Source organism: Scyliorhinus canicula, chromosome 20 (assembly GCF_902713615.1).
Source record: "Scyliorhinus canicula chromosome 20, sScyCan1.1, whole genome shotgun sequence".
NCBI lineage: Eukaryota > Metazoa > Chordata > Chondrichthyes > Carcharhiniformes > Scyliorhinidae > Scyliorhinus > Scyliorhinus canicula.
The window spans coordinates 12705601-12728527 of NC_052165.1; the positions used below are offsets into that span (position 1 = coordinate 12705601).

The window sequence follows — 22927 nt, forward strand, 5'->3', positions numbered from 1 at the left end:
CCTAAAGATCCGAATCCCCATTTTCCACATCATTGGATCCCCGTTGCATATACGTATGAACTGCATGGCTCATGGTTGGCAGATTCTTCCACTGGAGTGGAGGTCTCGGCTGCAGGTGGTCCATTAGCCCACTGAAGCACAGATGAATCTCCTCTTTAAGTGGCACCGCCTCTTGAAAGTGTTACGCTAAATGTTACTCAGGGTCTGGACGGCATCCTATGTGAAGTAATTAAGCCGTTTGTTTACATTTACACTATTGTACTATGGATCTTTCATGAAGATGATACTCTTTTTAGATGAAGACTTAGCAAGTTTATGGCCAGTGAAATCTGTGACAATGGAAGCAAATATGGGAACACTTCAAGATTCACTCGCAGTCTTTAATAAATATGAGCAAAAATATATTATTTGGGGGAGGAAAAACTGTTCATATAATTTATATGGTTTCAGAGTAGTTCACACATATTATTGCATTTATGTGAACACCTGGAATGAACCAATTCAAAAAGCTTGCTTTGGTTTGAACCAATATTTTAAACTTGTGTTTCAACTGGATTGAATTTTTTTGCCTTGTTTTAGACTATGGGTGAACAAAATCAGTAATATCTCGAAGGAAAGACATTTATCCTCAGATTTGTTGCAATGGAAGGAAGAATTGAAATAGTATTCCAATCCCTTTACCTGATGGTGTGATCAGTAGATTGTCTGTGTCACATGGTCTAGTGGATGAGGTTCTTTTGGTTGTACTAGCAAGGTCAATGGAGGTGCGAGAGGCGATGGTGGTGATGATGAGGGAACATTCTGAACATGCTGTTTGGTTCAGCTCTGGGGATAAGGAAGGCCGAGCACCCACCTGAGATGCAGCCACGGCAGGGACAGCACAGCCAGCAGATGCTATATCCACCACTGGTTTAGGTGGCAATTGTGGCAATGCTGTCTTTGAAAGAACCTCCTCACTAGTTCCCTTAATTCCTGGATGTGGACTGGAAGAGGGCGAGGCCACGGTTCGACCTTCAATCCGAGTATTAAACCCCACAGTTGGAGAACGGCTCCCATCCATAAAACCTTTTAGTGGTGGATGAGGAGAAGATGGAGTCTGTGATAGTCCGGGCTTTTTGGGAGGAATAGGTGGTGGATTTCCTCGGTCGACTCTTGCACCCGTGGGAGATTTTAATCCAGCAGGGGAGACGCTCAAGGAACTTGTAATTTTACCAACAACCTGTGGATAAGATGAGCCCTCACCTGTTGCTGGATGTGCCAATCCAGGTTTTAAGTTACTAACAGTAAGATTTCGGTTTTCTGTGCCAAATGGAGATGCATTGTTTGTACAAGGCTTTACTATGCTTGGTGGACCTGTGAATCTTGAAAGGACCTGGCTGACAGTGTTCCGAGCCAACTGTTTGGCAGGAGAATTATCTCGGTTAGTGGGAGATAAATCACGAGACGAGGACCCTGCTGCAACGCTGGCATGCTTTTCCTGGTCCACAGTTTGCGCCTGAAATTTAAATCGAGCAGCTTGAATCCTTGGGCTCAATCCTGGCTGCAAAGTTGTACTTGGTGAACTTAAACTTTGCATAGTTGCCCCTGGTGAAGAGCATGGGGATGACGTGCTTGAAGGAGGAGAGGGAACTATGGTATTGCTCAGCACAAGGGATGTACTGCCCACCAAGTGTGGTAATGCCCCAGACAAAGGAACTGGACCGGTGCTGACTGATGGTCCATTCTCCAAACTGCAAGGAACAACTTTGGTTTGTGTTGTGGATATAATCTCTTCTGAATTAGTTGTTGCTGGCAGTTTATCACCAATTGGTTTTACTGATGCTGTATTGCTAGACATATTCAGTTTTGTGCCTCCCGCTGATAGAGGATTCACGGTAGAGGGTTTAACAGGTACTGTTAAGGTTGTCTTCTTAGTGTTATTTTCACTGGCAATATCCACAAAAGTTTCTGTTTGGGAAGCAACGGACAACATAGTTTGCTTAACATATCCAATAGTCAGGTCTTTATTTAAATTACTGGTCAATGAAGTAGTTCCACCTTCCTTTGTACAATCAATCGTTTTCTTAAAACTCTCAACTTCTAATCTCAGATCTTTGGTACGGTTTTCCTCACGGTTAAGTTTGGCACGCAGCTGTTCCCTTTCAATGTCAAACTCCGAGAGTTGCTTTTCCATTTTTGCCTCCATCTGCAGGCTTTTCTTTTTCTCAGCCACCAATTCCTCTTCCAATTGAGTGGTCTTCTTCTGCTCTTCATCAAGAGTTTTGGTGATCTCTGCTAGCGTCTGGCTTTCATCTACTACTTTACCAGCGAGTTGCTTGCACTCTTTCACCAGCATCATGACAAGTTGCTTACTTTTTATTCGTTCTTCATCAAACTGCATGGACAACTTTTTATTCTCTGTCTCAAGTTGCTTCAGTTGAGATTTCTCAAACTCCACCTGCGAAGAGTTCATAACAATGAATTAACATTCATACAATTTACTAGCTCTCTGTAGTGCCTATTATCTATATTTTTATTTGTAGATTTATAAAAATCATTATTACTGTAGAAAGTATTGCACTTCTGATTCAATATAAAGTATGATGGGTGGTTCAATGGAACATGATAAAAACAAAGACTCCTATAAGTATTTGTTATAAGAACTAACTGTTCCAAACTATGACAAGCAATTTACATATTAAGCATGGTTTAAATGGTAAACTCCTAGATGTGATATTTTCCAAACTATTTTCTTTGATAAAAAAAGTTATTGATGCTACATTACAGGTTCAAAATAATGAACAAATATGCCTGTAACTTACTACAACTGCGGCAATTCTGAATTTAAAAAGTTGGAGGACTTTGTGAAGATGGACAGAGAAGGAAAGATATAAATCTCTTATTCACTAACCTCAAAATTTCAGGTTTAAATATAAATATTGCATCATATTAATTTTCCACAGCAAATATTTAGATGTTTGCAGATTCTGCTCAAAGCCATCTTGATTTAATACAGGTGGCACACGCTGACAAATAAAATCACATTATTTAAACAAATAAAATTGTGATCCTAAAACTTTGGGTATTTACATACAATTTTCCCCCCCCCCTTCCAAGGCCTTCTGCCTTGACCCACAGGTTTGATCGCCAAAACATAATGCTCATCCAAGAGAATGTTTCCTCTTGTGGGGAAAGAGGTTATCAACATAGGACAGTCACCAAAAAATTGAACAGGGAATTCGGAAGAAATCTCTTTATGCAAAGAGTGGTAAGGAGGTGGCACTCGCTACCACTGGGAGTGATTGGAGCAAATAGTCTAGATGCGTTTAAGGGGGAGCTAGATGAGCATTTGAAGGAAAAGTGTTAGGATGGCAGATTTAACAGAGAAAGATGGGAGGAAGCTAGAGTGAAGCATAAACAACAGCATAGACTGGTTGGACCAAATAGCAGGTTTGCGCCATACATCCAATGTTTAAAGGAGACAGGTCAATAAAGTGCAACTATAATCATTTTAAATTAGCCTGTGAGGAGTCCTCCGATTACTCAATACATTATCCATAAAGGAAAACTTTAAGTCCTTGCACTCAACAAACATGCACCAATGGGCAGCATGGTGGTTAGCATAAATGCTTCACAGCTCCAGGGTCCCAGGTTCGATTCCCGGCTGGGTCACTGTCTGTGCGGAGTCGGCACGTCCTCCCCGTGTGTGCGTGGGTTTCCTCCGGGTGCTCCGGTTTCCTCCCACAGTCCAAAGATGTGCGGGTTAGGTGGATTGGCCATGACAAATGCCCATTCAGGGCAGCAGGGTAGCATGGTGGTTAGCATAAATGCTTCACAGCTCCAGGGTCCCAGGTTCGATTCCCGGCTGGGTCACTGTCTGTGTGGAGTCTGCACGTCCTCCCCCTGTGTGCGTGGGTTTCCTCCGGGTGCTCCGGTTTCCTCCCACAGTCCAAAGATGTGCGGGTTAGGTGGATTGGCCATGCTAAATTGCCCGTAGTGTCCTAATAAAAGTAAGGTTAAGGGGGGGGGGGGTTGTTGGGTTACGGGTATAGGGTGGATACGTGGGTTTGAGTAGGGTGATCATGGCTCGGCACAACATTGAGGGCCGAAGGGCCTGTTCTGTGCTGTACTGTTCTATGTTCTATGTTCTAATAAATAAATTAAACACAGCCATGCTCATGGATCAAGAATGGTGGCAGCAACAGTTATGATCAATTAAACTTTTAACTGCCGACATATTGCTGCCAAAAAAACTTCACACCAAGTCCACATTAGAATGACATAATTACTTGGATATTTTGTGGAAATGACTTGACCAGGTTGCTCTCTAATTTCAGTTGCATTCTGTTGCTCTGCAGTTTTTCTATTTCGCAAAAATAGAGATATTCTATCTCCAAAAGACTGGAATGCTTGCGAAGCGAACTGTTTCATCACTTTGAGTAGAATATTAAAGAGGTAGATCTAATACCAATCTAAATTGTACTTAATTCAGAAGTGGGGTATTAAGGAGGAGCAGAAAGAAAACACATGCGCATGTTTAGGGGTGCATTGAAGTCAGATTTCACCTGTAGTTTTTTTTAAAAAGATGCAGAAGTGTTCTTTTAAGTGCTTAATTCAACACAATTACAGATGGGGAAATAATTACTGTGGAACAGTTTGACAACGCCACAATATAAATGGAGAACATTCCAGGTCATAGTAGGGCTAATTTATAAACACTGCTAGCAGGAGATTACTGGCAAAGTCGTTGGATAGCTTTTGAAACATTCAATAAAAGTACAAGCCACATACATTCTATTAACATTTAATCTGTAATAACCCATGTAAAATTAATGTTAACAGAATTGATAGCAGAGATTATATTGAGTGGAACTGGATTAGTCAAAGCATCAGGGCACAGCAGAGAAAAATCTAAAACAAAGAATAGCAAGGAGGCAAATGCCCAGTTAACATGCTTTTTGATGGTAGCATTTGAGAAAGCAATGCTGGTTAGGACATCAGGAGAACTACTGATTCCTGTGAAACGGTGGCATGTGGTCAATCTATTAAGAGAGGCTTGAAATTGTACCTGTTCCTTAATTCAGTAAGCAGAGAATTGCATGTGGTTGGGGGGGTATAGTGGGTGAAGAACTGACAAAGTGGTCCAATTGGGAATTTAACTTGGATTAGGAAAGCATAATATAAAGATCTGTAATTCATCCAATCAAGTCATTTGCACATATTTGATTATTAGATCTTAGTATGGCTTACATTTTCATTGTATATTTTTTCCATTTATAAAAATTAATCACTCAACACATCTTTGCATGCATTTTTTCGGGGACTGATCCTGTTCAAAGAATGTATAATTGCTGGTTGTCATAATTCTGTAGCCCTGTTATGAATACTGTTCACGTCTGACACATTAAGCACATGGTATACAGATATAGTGGAGAAAAAAAGTTTCAGATGTCAAGTAGCTGATCAAGTTATGCTGAGTCTTCAGCTAAGAGCAACTTTATCTGGCACACACCACTATTGTAAATTATTACTCCAGCAAAGGTTTCCCTTTCATTCAAATTCTCGAGAATACTAAATGGCTTTTGCAACATTCTAATCAACGCCGTAAATCATTCCAATCTGCCAACTCAGAAAGTCAGTTGCTATAATTTCAAGCAAGTCTTATTTTCACACCTGCTGTAAAAGCCGTTCACGTTCTTTCTCTAGCATGTATGTAACATCATCTCCCTGGGCTGCATCTTGGGCATGTTTATGCCTCTCCTCTTCAAAGTCCAAGATGACCTAACAAATGAAAAAGTAATGACACACTCTGTGAAACCCTTTTCCTGATTTTATAAATAGGGCTCAACTTAAATGAACCGTGAATTCTGGCCTAATTATGAACAGCATGGCTGTGTTTTGAGCTGGCAACCTCCAAGAACAAACATGTCTCTCACCCAACTTCTTTATTTTGAAGAGCTCAAGATATTTAAAGGCTTCGGATGTGCAGGACAGAGTAACAGATTTGCTACATTACTCTTTCAATTGAGACATTTCAAAACCAGCAAATGATTTAATTTGCGCTGATAACTGGCTGGCAATGAAAACCGTTTAGGTAAACCTTACCACCCACCTTTCGATGTCGAATTTCAGCTGCAGCCAACTGTGCAGACATTCGCTCCTGCATCTTTTTGCAGTGACCCATGACTACTTCCAATATGGATAGGGGACTGGTGCAGATGGACAGCTTATCTTTGCTGCCATCACTACCAGCACCGCCACCTGCTTCATAGTCTCTCTGGAGAGCCAGGAAAGGATCGCTGAGGTTAAACCTTCCATAACGTTCCTGTATAAAAACATCCTTTCGACGAGACTGAAATGACAACAAATTAAATAGTATTAGCATAAAATCCAGAAACGGAATTTTTAGATTTACTACAAATCATGCCTATTTGAGAACACAGTGATGAAACAAACAGCACTATCTGCAGGGTTGCCCTGACAGATACATATGGGCCATCTTCATTTATCTTTGCTACATTTATACTGCATTTTCAATAGACTATTGGCTATTTGTATAGAGTATTTATGAACGTTGTCTATTACCTAACCAATACAGATATCAGGTAACTTTTTCATTTCCTTTAACATTTTTCAAGTACATTCACTCTTATGTGATTCGGTGCTAAAACTTCTGCATCGATCCTAATTAATTGGGACAATTTCCTTACAGACAATAATAAATTATGATATTCAAAATCCAGCCAATTTACATGTATATGTCAGTACTTTGTATTTGGCACATCTGAATGACATCATGATTCTCTTTTAATAAGGTGCATGGGATTAATCACACTCATGCATGAACCAGTCTGGGTAAATCAGTCTAGAAAATATCCACGTCTAATGCTCAGCACTGAATACTTAACGGCTGGTATGTTCCCTGCCGTGCTGTTACTTTCAATTCCCACCAGTGTGCGCTTAAATAACCATCCGCACGTTCTCTTTTGTTTTTCAAACTGGGATGCATCAAGCTCAAACTCTTTTTTACGAAAGTGCCTCTTTTTCCTCTGTAATTAACAGCCTACTAAAAAAAACACTGGAACAGCTTCAAAATGCACGATTGCCAAGGGATTTTGAAAAGTAATTAAGAGTGACTTGGTTTTCATTTATCTAAGGATTTTGGACCCATGACGTTAAAATAAATAATGGCTCATTTCTGCAGTCCATTTAGGTCCTTCAATTTACTAATTTTAAGCAAAATGTCTCAATTGTTACTCATGCATATTTCTGTAATCTGAAGGAGAATGCGCCCTGTGATGCCCTGTCGCTTTCATGGATTTATACAGAGAAGATCAAAGCACAGGGTATGTGAAATAACTGGATTATTTCAAGAGCACAACATTAAACTCATTAGAGACAAATGCTGAAATAGTAAAATGTTATTCTCTTTTATTCTCTCTTTCACCTCGCCACTCGCCCTCCATCTTCCAACCCCCCCCCCCCCCCCCCCCCCCACCACACCATCCCAATGGGTTCTCTCTTAAACTGTGCTGCGATCATTCTTGCCAACAATGACATTAGTAAGAGATCCATAATTCATAGCTACAAAACTCACCACCCTCTCTATCCTCACTCAAACTTCAACTTTACTCGGTGAATCATTCGGCTCGTCAGTCCCACATTTACAATTTGACTCAGTAGTAGACAGTTAATAATCCGAGACTGCCGTGGGGATAAAAATATTCCAAAAAGGAAAATGTGGCCTAGACATTAACTATAATTTGCAATGGTTATTTGCAATGGCTCGAGTTAAAGAAAAGTAATCCATTTCAATTTTATCCTTGGATCTAACTTGCCTATAAGCTGTTCTGCTTAACATTACGTGATGAGAATTCTTGGTTCTTCAAGCTTATATGAACAGTGAATCTTCAGCCACGCAGATCAACTGCACCTTAAAACGAAGCACTTAAACATGAAAAAATAAATCCCAAAATATGATAATTAAGTAGGGACAGTCCAACCTTGTTGAACTTGTATGCCCTCTTTGGCCCCAGTATAATCCATCAAGTCTGTTCAAATTATTGTATGAAGACAGACTAGACATATGCTGCTACCCAAATGTGATCAGCAATGCTTGTTAAATGAAAGTAAAGTTTAACAAACAAGCACATCTGATCGGAGGAAATAACATCCCATGTGTTTGGAGCCGATAAGTCTTTGTAAATCAATCCTCACTCTCTCCTTTCCCACCCCCGCAACCACTCGAGGTTCCATTTTTGTTTAATTATGAGATTATAGAAAATTACACACCTTTATCCTACACTGATAATCTTCATGCATACTGCAGATGTTCGTATCTAAACTTCAACACCTAACGGAACCCTAAAATGTCATATTCCTCCTGACACCACGGGCGTCACGGTAGCACAGTGGTGAGCATAGTAGCTTCACAGCTCCAGAGTCCCAGGTTCGATGCCTGGCTTGCGTCACTGTCTGTGCGGAGTCTGCACGTTCTCCCCGTGTCTGCGTGGGTTTCCTCTGGGGGCTCCGGTTTACTCCCACAGTCCAAAGATGTGGTTAGGTGGATTGACCATGGTAAATTGCCCTTAGGTTAGGTGGGGTTACGGGGATAGGGTGGAGGTGTGGGATTGGGTCAGGTGCTCTTTCCAAGAGCCGGTGCAGACTCGATGGGCCGAATGGTCTCCTTCTGCAGTGTCGATTCTAGGATTCTAAGAGGTGGATTACACATTGCAGTCGGATTATCAATAACTAGCCTTCACTGTGGACAAAATTCTCGGTATAGGAGCATCACTTGTTTTTTAAAAACAGGGCTATTACACTGCCTGTTGGGCTATGTTGTGGGGCAATTTGGACATCTGGCATTTTCATGGTTGCTAAGTGAATTCCAGACCTGTAATCTCTCCCCAACACTCTGCAGGCTTCCCTCCTGATATCATTAAGAAACAAAGAAGCCAGTCAACCAGCTCAGTCCAGATGTTTAAACACTGCTTTCATGAGCTGAAAAAGCCAAGAAAGCGACAGACTTCAGCAGCATTTGCATCGATCTGGAAGCAGTTGTTCAATATTATTGTACACCCGTTAGCACATATTTGAGAAAATATATTAATACACATAGAAAGGTGCACACAATACTTTAGTTCAAATAGAATGCCTCAAATATAATTTCATAAAAGCTATTAAGTTAAGCTCAGGTGGAGGGCAGCACGGTGGCGCAGTGGTTAGCACTGCAGTCTCACGGCGCAGAGGTGCAAGGTTCGATCCCAGCCCTGGGTCACTGGCCGTGAGGAGTTTGCACATTCTCCCCGTGTTTGCGTGGGTTTCGCCCCCACAACCCAAAGATGTGCAAGGTAGGTGGATTGAACACGCTTAATTGCCCCTTAATTGGAAAAATGAATTGGGTACTCTAAATTTATAAAAAAGAAATTTAAAAAAAGTTAAGCTCAGGTAACCAACTTTTAACTTAATGAATTTGCGTTTCAATGCATGTTGAATGATATAGAGTACTTGCTCACTTGATGGTGTCAATAAAAGAAGAAACAGCAAAGATCCAGCAGCAGTGAGAATTACGTTACTAAACTGGTAAACAGGAGGCCTGGATTAATGATTAGTTTACAGCCAACCACTGCTGCTGGGGAATTTAAATTCTGATAATCAGATTAATCTGGCAGAAAACACTGGTGTTAGTAATAGTACATCTATGACTGGATTGTTGTGGAAAAACCCATCTCTGGTTCACTAATGTCCTTCCTTTGCTGAAGGAAATCTGCAGCCCTTAACTGGTCTGGCCTATAGTGACGACAAACCCACAATAATGCAGACTCTCAACTGACCTGAAGTCGCCAAATTAGTTATCACCAAACCAAAACTCTACATGTATAACAGTGATTGGCCAGTACCCTAGCACCAACCTAGGTACTCCGCGGATTCAAACATCCAGCTCAATTGACCAAAGTCCTCGCCGTTAATACCTGGGCCAAAATTGGGGTGGCTGCTCCAAAGGGAAAGTCAAGCAAATGCCTGAATTAGCTTCTGAAACTCACAGAAGCATACCTTTCAGCAAATGTCTCAGGCTCCTCCTGAATATGTTCTGTCACACTGGCAGGACAGTTCCACCAGAGGGGGTGACACATTGTTATACAGCAGCGAGTGCGCGGCCCCGGGGGAGTCCTCAACATGGACTCTGGACCCCACGCAGTCTTTAGCATCAGGTCAAATAAGGGCAAGGAAACCGCTTGCTGATTATCATCTACCACCTTCCCCTCCGCTGGTGAATCAGTATTCCTCCATGCTGAACACCAAGAAGCACTATGGATAGCAAAGGTGGGGGGGGTGTATTTCAATGTCCATCAACAACGATGGTTTGGTAGTATCATTATTGACCTAGCTGGCCAAGTCTCGAAAGAGATGTTTGCCAAACTGGGGCATGGAGCAGGTGGTCAAAATACAAATAGAATGGAAAAACCTACTTCATGCACCCTCACAAAACTGATCTGGCATGACAGCACTGGCAGGAATAATTGCTATTGTTCCTTCTGGATACTTTGTTCCATCTTCTCATGGAGGAAACATTTCACTACAGTGGAAGGTGTCATCCACAGTGCTGTCAAGTGCCATCAACTCACCAATAACTTGCTCACTGATGTTCTGTTAGGGTCCCTCTCACTTCCAGGCCTCATTACAACCTTGGTCGCAACATGGACAAAAGGACAGAACCCCGGAGGCGAGGTGAGAGCGACTGCTCTTGACATCGAGGCAGAATTTGAACACGTGTGGTGTCAAGGAGCACCAGTAGAACTGAAGTCAATGGGACTCCGGGAAAACTTTCCACTGGCTGCAGTTATAACTTGCACAAGGGCAGATGGTCGTGGTTGTTGGAGGCCAATCATCTCAACGGCAGAACATCACAGAGTTCCACAGACCTGTTTCAGAGGCCCAAACAGCTTTGGCTGCTTCATCGATAATCCTTCCTCCATCATTAAGGTCAGGAATTAGGATGTCCATTGATGATTGCATATCTCCAAAATTTAGAATAATTTCAACATTATTGATATGCTCATTTTGCACAGAAACTATTTTGGAGATCAATGTAACAAATTTGTAATAAACAAACCAGAATTGTGGTTTCTGAGTCCAGTGAAAAATTGCCATATAGATAACACTATCACTAGATAACACTGCCAGTTCAGTGGTCCGTATTGATTTAAAACAATGCACTGTCTTGCACTGTCACAGAATCCATAAATGGGTTTATTTTAGAATTCACATTTAACCATTGACCATGTGAGACTTGAGCCTGTAACTCCAGAGCATTCCTCTAGGTTTTTGATCCACCAGTTCAGTGACCTATACCACTGGACCACAGGAAAGATGCAAAATATCCAAGTCCATTTTATTTCATTACCCATCAAATGGTGCGCTGGGACAGTTTTTGTCAGTTACAGTCAATAAGGTTTGATTTGGATAGTTGTTTTTCAAATGCAATACCAATGAAATGCAGCGAATCTGGACATAATTCACTAGATAGTTAATGGAGAGTGACTTGATTGTTTACAAGCATTCACACCTGGATGAAGATCAATACTATAGACAATTAGACGCAAATTTATCCTTATGCCATGTTTAACACCCTGCCCATAATTTAAGAACCTTTCCATAGGTACCACTCTCCTCCGTACTCTCTGTATGTTTAATCACCAGTAGTTTAAAAAAAAATGTCCTGAGCATTGTTTAAAAGAGAGTCATGTTGTCACAAGAATGCCAAATTTCAAAAGACAACAGGAGAAAAGGATGCTGACTGGTTGGCAAGTTAACTCTGGCATACGTTGTCATGAAGAAACAAGGAACTATAGACCCCCCATGCTTTTCGGCAATTAAAAAATAAGTTGCACGGCTTAAACATATTCCTTTTGTTTGCAGAGAATGGGTTCCTGGTAGGAATGTATGTCACTTCTAAAACATGCTGTTTTTTTAAAAAAAAGATATCTTTGCCTGTCCAAGGCACTTTTCTGACCTGAAGGTGACAGTCTTTGGCCCATTGAGCGTTTGCACAATACACAGAGAACAATGACCAGATCACCAGAGTCACTGTCATGCAGGATAGCTTTGATGCACGCTATTTATGGGTGAAGGTTGCAAGTTGGGCCAATGACTAGGACCCTCTGTACAAAATTGTTGATTATGGTGCATGGAACGTTTCAAGTCTCAATGTGTGTATGGACCAGTGAAGGTGGGCTTCGGCAGACAGGACTGGAGAGACCATTAGAGGATTGCTCAACCAGCATGTCAGGAAAAGGGAGTATGTTGGACTGCTCCATCTCAAAAGTGAATCTGAGGGCAGCACAGGGGTGCAAGTGGTTAGCACGGTTGCCTCACGACACTGAGGTGCCAGGTTCAATCCCGGCTCTGGGTCACTGCCCGTGTGGAGTTTCCATGCCGCCCCCAGAACCCCAAAAATGTGCGGGATAGGCGAATTGGCCACGCTAAATTGCCCCTTAATTGGAAAAAAATAATTGGATATTCTAAATTTATTTTTAAAAAGTGAATCTGTGCGCAGGGTGGCACAGACATGGGATCCTTTCAAGCACTCACTAATATTTTCATCGTGATGTGATTTTGATGAAATGAAACCTAACCTCCTACACTTGTGTATATTTCCGATATGTAGATAATACATTTACGATCTTTGGATTTGCAGCCTTGTGTAAGGATTTCCTTACACAGTTTAACGTTCTTCATCAAACTGGTGGAAAACTGGAGTATGAGTCATCAAAATTCTCCCTCCCTGCTGACAACCCTCCTTTTTGACAGACTTAATATTAACATGATAATGATAACTAGCAAGATCTCAGAGATTGACTACCGACTTCTTGGCCAAGGAGCGACAAAGAAAGACCTCCAGGAAATGGGCAAAACATGAAAAAATACGGTATCGCGGTTATAAATTATTTTTCCGAAAACTAATTTTCCAAACTGGGACATCAGCACCATTGCCATCAGAACAGAACAGGAGACATTAGATCTGTATTCCTGCCATTGAGTGGAAAAAAAATCCACGAACTTACCTTTGTTTTTAATGTCCAATATTAAGAAATCAATCTAGAATTTCTTTCATTTGGGAAGAAGTAATTTGCTGCCTAACTTAATGAAAGTATTGATCATGATATTGGACTATCAATCTGGAGGTCAGGTATCAAGTCATGAAATAAAATTTAATAAACAAGAGTAGTCTGCGGACAGCACTTGAAAGATCGTGAATAAGGAAGCTGCTGATTACTAGCTTCAAAGCCAACTGATTTGCTAAAGGTCTTCAATGAAGGACCCATCCAACCTATCTGTAATTCCAACCTGTATTCAAATCCTTTTGAATTAGGAAACCACTCAAATGCAAGGTTCATCAGAGCACGAAAGCCCAGACACGTAAAAAAAGTTAGTCAACATTACTCTCGTACCAGGAACAATTTTGCACACCAGTGCAGTTAGAGGTTGGGCTGAGGATCTTTGTTGGGGCAGAGTGGAAGGAGCTTTGTGTGTCCCTGGGAGTGTCTTAGGTAGAAAAGGTGCCATTCCTCCGCACTAACATCACTCACCTTAATAAGCACAAGAGGTTGCCATGAACAGAAACTGACTGTCAGGTAGCCATTTAGCCATTTCCTCTTCCCCCTAACTTACGTGGGGTCCAGAGTCAAATTTTCTTTTGACAAATTTAAACTGTTACTGCAACAGATAGATAACACAAAGGATAGTTCAGGAAGAGACGCCCTGACATGGCTTTCTGATAAAAATGCTGTGAGATATTTACCAAGTGTTCAATTAAAACTTTTCACAAGATCATAACTCCAAAATACATCATCGTACAGATGGCAACAGGCTTGGATTTCAAATCACCTTTGGTGTTAAATTGGCTGCTGTGCAAACACTGCAAAGAATGTTAGGTCTGCTAAACAGTTCCAATTCAGCATTGAGACACACTAATATGCAAAATGAAAAATCGCACCAGTGCAGTTAGAGGTTGGGCTGAGGATCTTTGTTGAGGAAGAGTGGAAGGAGCTGTGTGCCCCCGGGAGTGTCTTAGGTAGAAAAGGTGCCATTCCTCCGCACTAACATCACTCACCTTTATAAGCACATGAACAGAAACTGACTGTCAGTTAGTATTTAGCCATTTCTTCTCTCCCCTAACTTACGCCGCATATTATTGTGCAATCCTTTCTTTTTTTTTTAAAAAGAGTTCTCTGGTCTCATTTTCCAGTTTCTGCTACAGCTCGTCTCAGGGTTGAAAAAGTCAACCAAAGATCTGATTGAGACCGATGGCCTTTGCCTGTTCCTATTGCTTTCATAGCACCGCCTCACGTACAGCTGGTTATGTTTGAAAACATGGGATTTGGAGGATATTGTGGGAGGACTTAGGCCAATCAAAAAGGGCAGGCTGTCGGAACAAAAGTCCTCTTCTATTCCTAAAATTTATCTAAAGAATGGCCTTGACCAACATCATTAATGGAGGAGAGTGAATTAAATCTGTTTTTCACTCACTTTCCAATGGTCAAAGAAAAACTCTCGACAACTTTCAGGATGGTTTTTTTAATATAAATTTAGATTACCCAATTATTTTTTCCAATTAAGGGGCAATTTAGCATGGCCAATCCACCTATCCTGCACATCTTTGGGTTGTGGGGGCGGAACCCACGCAGACACGGGAAGAATGTGCAAACTCCACACAGACAGTGACCCAGAGCCGGGATCGAACCTGGGACCTCAGCGCCGTGAGGCAGCTCTGCTAACCACTAGGCCACTGTGCTGCCCTACTTTCAGGATGTTTTTGATCAATTTTCTGCAGATAGGTTTTGGAAAAAGATGTACTTTAAATGTTTGTTTAAAACAGGGAGAATTCATACAGCTTTAAGAAAAAGCTGAGCTCACCCTTGAGCTCGCAGATTTAGTGGCTCCCAGTCCAGCGACTTTTTGAGCGCAAAATTCTCATCTTCGTTTCCAAATCCTGTTTTGACCTTGTTCCCCCTCCCCCGGCCGCAATCGGCTGCAGCTCCACAACCTTCCTCCCCCCCCCCCCCCCCCCCCCCGCAAGATATCTGTCCTCTTATAATTCTGGTCTCCTTCACAACCCCAATTTTTTCCACAATTGGTGGCTGTGCCTTTAGGCACCTCGGCCCTAAGCTCTTAAATTGTCTCCCTACCCCTCTCAGCTCCCCTACCTCACTTGCTTCCTTTCTCTACCTCACTTGCTTCCTTTACGCCATGCCTCAACAGCTCATGTGGCTTTGCCATACTTTGTTTACCATGCTTCTGCAAAACATCCTGGGAAATTTTATTCGTTAAAAAGGCATCATACAAATATAAGTTGTTTTGTTGTGATGATCAGCGATTAAAAGTACTAATGAGATGAGCTGGGATGCGGTTTCCCCAGAGGCTAAATAACAAGCAATTCAGTAATCAACAATTGATACATATTCGTTCTGCTGGAAAAAATGCTTTGCTCACTTTTAGCAATGAAAAGGGTAGACTGAAGAAGCAGAAAGAAAAGGCAAAGATTTTAATAAAGGTCAGTCAGGCAGAAAAAGTAGCAAGAAGGTTGGGAAAGAATTGCATTATTTTAAGTCAAGCAAGTCAACTTGGTGATGTGAGAAAGCTTCACTGCTTTTTTTTTAATGGGGGAGGGGTGGGGTGTCGGTATAGCTCAGTTGGCTGGGCGGTTGCTTCGTGATGCGAAGCGACACCAACAGCGTGGGTACAATCCCAGTACCGGCGGAGGTTATTCACGAAGGCCCCGCCTTCTCAACCAAGCCCCTCGCCTGAGGCATGGTGACCATCAGCTAAATCGCCATCAGTCAGCTCTCTCAAAAAAGATCCTCTGAACTGCGGTGACATTAACCTTGTTACATACAGAAAGTCTGTACTGACTGTGCAGAATCTGATCACAACTGCTGTGTTGTATGCTTGGGTGCTAGAAAATAAAACAATTCAACATTTGTCCTTCTTATTAAGTACTTTCTTGCTCTTGAAATGAACCAAATGAAATTAAATGAAAATCGCTTATTGTCACAAGTAGGCTTCAAACGAAGTTACTGTGAAAAGCCCCTAGTAGCCACATTCCGGCGCCTGTTCGGGAAGGCTGGTATGGGAATTGAACAGAGTTGCTGGCCTGCCTTGGTCTGCTTTCAAAGCCAGCTATTTAGTCCTGTGCTAAACCAGCCCCTTCAAAAAGGTCAAAGATTTTCCCGACTCAAGGAACTGAGCACGTAGGTCAGGTTTACACCTCAGTCCAGCACAAGGAGAGAAGCCAATAGCTAATGTCCTGTTAGCCTCTCAAGAAGATACAGAAATTTAATGACAGAACGTAAAGTAGGGGAGCTTTTCTGATAAACCTATTCCTCAACAACCACCACCAAAATTAGATGATCTGATTATTCATCACTTTGGACTCTGCTGTATATGAAGAGGCTGTGTTCCCTTCAATTAACTGTGGCTACACTTCAAAGGCATTGCTGTAACCTGCTTTGGGATGTCCAGAGAAAGTGCCATGTCAGTACACCTATGTTCCTTGACAGTCACAATTACTGGAGATTCTGCAATGTTTTTTGACTAAATCTTTCATTCCACAACATTGTGGACTTCGCTGTGATTAGCTCTTTAATATGGAATATTCTCTTCTTGCCTGGATGAATATAGTTCCAACACTCAAGAGGTTCTGCACCATCCAGGACAAAGTAGCCCCGCATGACACCCCATTCAACACATTAAATATTCCCTCTCTCCACCACCGGACAGGAGCAGAAATGTGTGTACCGTCTAAAAGATGCACTGGAGCAACTCGCCAAGGCTCCTTCGACATCTCTTCCAAACCCATGGGGCAGGATTCTCCGATTCCCCGCCGGGTCGGAGAATCGCCCGGGGCCGGCGTTAATCCTGCTCCCGCCGTGTCCCGAATTCTCCGCCACCAGAGATTCGGCGGGGCGGGAATCGCGCCGCGCCAGTCGACAGGCCCCCCCCCCCCCCCCCCCCCCCCCCTGGCGATTCTCCGGCCAAGATGGGCCAAAGTCCTGCCGCTGTCAAGCCTCTCCCGCCGGTGGGAATCAAAACACCTACCTGACCGGTGGGATTGGCGGCGCGGGCTGGCGCCGGGGTCCTGGGGGGGGGGGGGGGGGGCGCAGGGCGATCTGGCCCCAGGGGGTGCCCCCAAGGTGGCCTGGCCCGCGATTCAGGGCCCACCGATCGGCAGGTGGGCCTGTGCCATGGGGGCACTCTTTTTCTTCGCCATGGTCTTCAGCATGGCAGAGGCGGAAGAGACCCCCTCCCCTGTGCATGCGCCGGGATGATGTCAGCATCCGCTGATGCTCCGGCGCATACGCGGACTTACGCCGGCTGGCAAAGCCCTTTCGGCCCCGGCTGGCGTGGCGCCATAGGCCATTCATGCCAGCCGGCGGAGCGGGAACCACACTGGCGCGGGCCTCAATGTGAGGGCTTGGCCCCTTAAGGTGCGGAGACTTCCGCACCTTTGGGGCGGCCCGACGCCAAAGTGGTTCACGCCACTCCAATACGCCGGGACCCCCCCACCCCGCCGGGTAGGGGAGAATCCCGGCCATGATCTCCACCACCTGGAAGGACAATGGTAGCAAATGCATGGGAACACTCCCATCTGCAAATTCACATGCAAGACCCACACCATCCTGACTTGGAAATATATCACCATTCCTTCACTATCACTGGGCCAAAATCCTGGAGCATCCCTCCCAGCAGCACTGTGGGTGCTCCTGCAGCATAAAGACGGCTTGAGATTCAAGAAGGCAGCTCACCACCACCTTCTCAAGGACAATTAGTGATGGGCAATAAAAGCTGGCCTCGGCAGCAACACCCACATCCTGTGAAGACATTTTTAAAAGAACATGCTGTCTACCCATTTACGCCTGGAAAATTTGTAACAATAGTATTCAGGTCGAGAAAGAACTGAACAGAAAGAAAAGCAGGCTATGACCTTTGAGAATTGCTGAATTTGCTGGACTGTTAAAACAAATCATTCACATTGGCCGGCATGTACTCACTGTAGCTTCTAAATCATAACTAATCATACAATAGACAGAAGTTATTGCATTTCAAAATATTCCCAATTTAAATCAATTTTACAAACAATGATCTTATAATGTACAAGATTTTAAAAGGAGCCCATTACTTTCACGGATCTCTGCTCATGTATTATAGCTGCAGTTCACACAGCACTACTTACACTGAAAAGAACTAGGACAAGCAGACGATACTTCAAAATTACTTGATGGAATAGAAATCATCTAAAAGCTTTATATTGTACAGCTAACAAAAAAAAAAGTCACACAGCTTTTAACTGCATTACTTCAAAAACTCATTTTCCAAACATCCCACCTTCAAATTATGGCTTAGAAAATCAAGTAAATTAAGATATTAGGACGGGTGTTATCCACAAAGTAACTCTAGCATTACCTAAATCAGAGAAACAATTTCACTATGAATTTGTAGATTTAATTCTAGTTCTCTTTATACGGGTTTCAGTTTGATGAGGAATATGCAATTATTTTGTGCCCTTTCTTTTGCAAAATAATACAAATCATTTTATATTGCAATTTTTATTATACATCATCACTTGATTGATACATCAGAGATCCTGAGGGGTCTTGATAGGGTGGATGCGGAAAGGGCGCCTCCTCTTGCAGTAGAACCTAGAACTAGGGGCCACTGTTTAAAAATAAGACTTCTCCCATTTAAGACCGAGATTGGGAAAATTATTTTTAACATTTCAATATTTTCAAGGCAGAGCTAGCAGCTTGGGGGACAAGCAAGGGGGTGAAAGTTTATCGGGGATAGGTGGAAATGTGGAATGGAGGTTACAGTCATGACATAGAGATACAGATCAGACATGACCCCCCCCTGTTGGGTCGGAGAATCGCCGGTGGGCGGGGGGGGCGTGAATCCCGCCCCTGCCGGATTCTCCAGTGCCGGGGTTTTGACGGGGGCGGGAATCACGCTGCGCCAGCCACTTGCACCCCCCCCCCCCCCACCCAGCGATTCTCCGGCCTGCGTGACCGCCCGTTCCCGCCGGCGTAAGTCACAAAAGGTCCTTAAAGGCGGGACCTGGCTCTACGAACGGCCTGCAGAGTCCTCCGGGGGTGGGGGGGGGGGGGGGGGGATCTGGCTCCGGCAGGTGGCCCCACGGTGGCCTGGCCCGTGAACGGGGCACACCGATCCGCGGGTGGGCCCGTGCCGTGGGGGCACTCTTTCCCACCGCACCGGCCGCTGTCAACCTCCGCCATGGCCTGTGCAGAGAAGAACCGCCCTACGCATTCGCTGGGATGACGACAGCACACGCTGGTGCTCCCGCGCATGCGCCATCTCGCGCTGGCCGGGGGAGGCCCTTTGGCGCTGGCTGGCATGGCGCCAAACACTCCGGCGCTGGCCTAGCCCTTGAAGGTACGGAGGATTCCTTACCTTCGGGGCGGCCCGACGCCGGAGTGGTTCACGCCACTCCTCGCCGCCGGAGTGGCCCGCCCCACCGGTTCACGGAGAATCCCGCAGACCTTATTTGTGGTAAACCTGATCATAGGAAAGGTAGTCGAACGTGTTGTAAAAACTAAATCTTCTCTACTCCAGAGAGCGTCGAGGTAATATAGCTTGGCTTCAGATGCCAGCAGCAGCTAAACACAACTATACACAAGCTCTTCGGTGGCTAAACTGATACCTGTGCAAGTCTGTGCTCCCGATCATGTCACACATTCACTTTTGCTAAAGTCATCCATGCACACAATCAAATAGGGAGATGCTTATTAAAACAGTATTAAAAAACTGTAACATTATTGAACAGCAGAGCAGACCAGAGGGGCTAATGGGCTTTACTTGTTCTCCTGCTTCTTATGTTAAGGGAAATTTCACCTCACTTAGTAGTTATTTAGGTGGAAGCAAAGTAGCCAAGATACTCAGCTTTGACAATGAGTCATCCAAACTCGAAACATTAGCTTCCTTCTCTCGCCACGGATGCTGTCAGACCCGCTGGGATTGTCCAGTATTTTCTGTTTTTGTAACCAAGATACTCCATTGTACAGGTCCAGGACCACAAATCTGGCTATCCAAAAAAATTTTATTTAAAAAAAAAAAGAGGATATCTTGAACTGTTTCCCAGCTTCAACCCCACCCCTCGCCCAGAAAATAACCTCCGGAGTCTGCTGACAGAGAAGTGCTATAGCAATCTGTGCAATTTTAGCAACAGGATTTTTGATCTCCACAGACCATTGCACTTATTCCATTCTCAGCTGGCTGCCAGAGAAAGTGCATATGCCTATGGTAAGAAAGTAACACAGTGTTTTCATGAGCTACCTGGCCAGAATCGCCTGACCCAGAAACAGGCAAGCTCCAAACTCTGGCAGATTCAGTCCAGGGGTTAAGGGTTTGAGAAATCGATAGCTTTAATTACTTCATTACAGTATTCCACAACATTAGAAGGGCGCATTTGTGATTCGATGATTAATTTTATATCGACAGGTACCTCAGGCAAAACACCTTTTATTGTTTTGACATTATGGGGAATAACAGTATTGGCTGTAACTACATTTTGCACTAAATATTGTTAAATATACTTTTTTACTACTTTACAAAAAAGTTGTCCATCAGTTTATAATCTGACCCTCATCTAATAAAACATATGGGGGTTAGATGAAGAGGGATAGGGGGTCATCCCGGGTGAAGCATTGTTACGATCCCAGTTGATGTTATACTATATACCCGCGATGGGCGGCACGGTAGCACAGTGGTTAGCATTGTGGCTTCACAGCGCCAGGATCCCAGGTTCGATTCCCGGCTTGGGTCACTGCCTGTGCGGAGTCTGCATGTTCGCCCCGCGACTGCGTGGGTTTCCTCCGGGTGCTCCGGTTTCCTCCCACTAGTCCCGAAAGACGTGCTGTTAGGTAATTTGGACATTCTGAATTCTCCCTCTGTGTACCCGAACAGGCGTCGGAATGTGGCGACAAGGGGATTTTCACAGTAACGTCATTGCAATGTACGCCTACTTGTGACAATAAAGATTATTATTATTATACCTGAACGGAAAGATTCCAAAATAGAACCCTAGCTCAAAAGGCCATAACTTTTGCTTTGTTTTATAAAACACAGAGGAACAGAATCACAGGGCTGCCAATTAGTTTTAACAGCAAGAAAAAAATATTAAAACATGAAAAACTGGATTGTGATACAATATTCCTTCACTCCCCCTTTAGCTCAACAATTACACAGATTTTAAGATTAATACGGATTACACAGTACATCTTAAACTAGAAATTGCACAGATTTTAAGAGTAACTTGGATTACAAATTGCATCTTAACCTACAACGGTCTCATTATCACACAAAGTCCTTTTAATCGCACAAGATAACTGTGGTCAATTACACATACTCTGCTCAGAACCCAAGTTAAGTGTCTGTGGATTTCTCCTCGGAATCTCCCCAGGTGATTGTCACCCGAGTTTTGAAACTCCACACCCAATAACGCACAATAAAATCCTCTTTCACCATCATGTTTTCCCTTACCGATTTGCATTCCAAATTCCAGGCCAGGTTTTCCAAATGGCACTTTTAAACAAAGCTTTCGCTCCACTTTTAACAGTGACTCCCGTCCATGTTGTGCACCACCCCCTGTAGGATCTCTTTGTCTTGGCTGCTTGACAAACTGCTCACAATTGTATTAACTCTCGATTCCCAGACTGTATTAAAATGGCATCAAGCACTTGATTCACTCCTAAAGTCTGTGTTCCCACTCAAAATGAAATAAGTGCAATAGTTTGTATTAATCAAACGTCCTATTGTGAAAATCACACTGATTACTATAGCACTGCTCGAAATTGTCTCAAACTCTGAATACACTGTTTATTTTTTTCTTGAATTCTTCTGAGCAATACCTTGTTCGCGGTTTTCTTAGCTTCAGTCACCTGGACTGTAACTGGTTCTTTAGAAAGCCTGCCTCGTTGCAGCTCCCATCCTGTCCAACCTTTCTTCAAGCAGAGGCGAGAGATGTTCACTGTGTCCTGACCCAACTGCAATATATACAGCTAAACCTAAAACTGAAGCTTTCCTACAAGACAAGGGGCTCCAGTTGCTAATCAATCACTGCTATTTAATCTCCATGCCTTCGCCCTCTCTAAGCACACCAGGATTACAATTGGAATTGAAACCAACTCCCACACATGCAGATACCGTTGTCCAACATGAACCTAACTATAGGTTTCATCCTTCCAGGCACAGAAACATTAAACTAAACAAATTAAAACTATACCTTATTTCTAATGTTTATCATTACAAATATCAACCCCTTAAAACTACCTTTGCTTTCCTAACAGCATAAATACTGTTGTGGAGATGCCGGCGTTGGACTGGGGTGAGCATAGTAAGAAGTCTTACAACACCAGGTTAAAGTCCAACAGGTTTGTTTCAAACACTAGCTTTCGGAGCACTGCTCCTTCCTCAGGAGCATAAATACCGACATGGACCATTGGGATAAATGGCCTGTTTCTTTTTTTTTTTTTTAAGAACAGTACAGCACAGAACAGGCCCTTCGGCCCTCGATGTTGTGCCGAGCAATGATCACCCTACTCAAACTCACATATCCACCCTATACCCGCAACCCAATAACTTCCCCTTAACCTTACTTTTTAGGACACTACGGGCAATTTAGCATGGCCAATCCACCTAACCCGCACATCTTTGGACTGTGGGAGGAAACCGGAGCACCCGGAGGAAACCCACGCACACATGGGGAGGACGTGCAGACTCCACACAGACAGTGACCCAGCTGGGAACCGAACCAGGGACCCTGGAGCTGTGAAGCATTGATGCTAACCACTATGCTACCATGCTGCCCCAGTTTCGATGCGGTATAGTCTACTTGGCTTTATGTATTTCTATGTTAATTCAGCTACCAAAACAGAAG

At 43.5% G+C, this 22927-nt stretch overlaps 1 protein-coding gene across 3 annotated transcripts in view; it reads right to left on the reverse strand.

The window, feature by feature from the left end:
• The window catches only part of cttnbp2 (cortactin binding protein 2), a 203115-nt gene that overhangs the window by 99471 nt on the left and 80717 nt on the right, over window positions 1–22927 (reverse strand). The window contains exons 3-5 of one of the 3 annotated variants that reach the window (XM_038780088.1): window positions 6092–6331; window positions 5653–5760; window positions 1243–2437 (exon numbers count right to left, since the gene is read on the reverse strand). In XM_038780088.1, the coding sequence (XP_038636016.1) occupies window positions 1243–2437; window positions 5653–5760; window positions 6092–6331 (1543 nt within the window). Of the gene's footprint in view, window positions 1–681; window positions 2438–5652; window positions 5761–6091; window positions 6332–22927 lie in introns of all 3 variants that reach the window. The other 2 variants (XM_038780087.1, XM_038780086.1) reach the window with 2 other exon arrangements.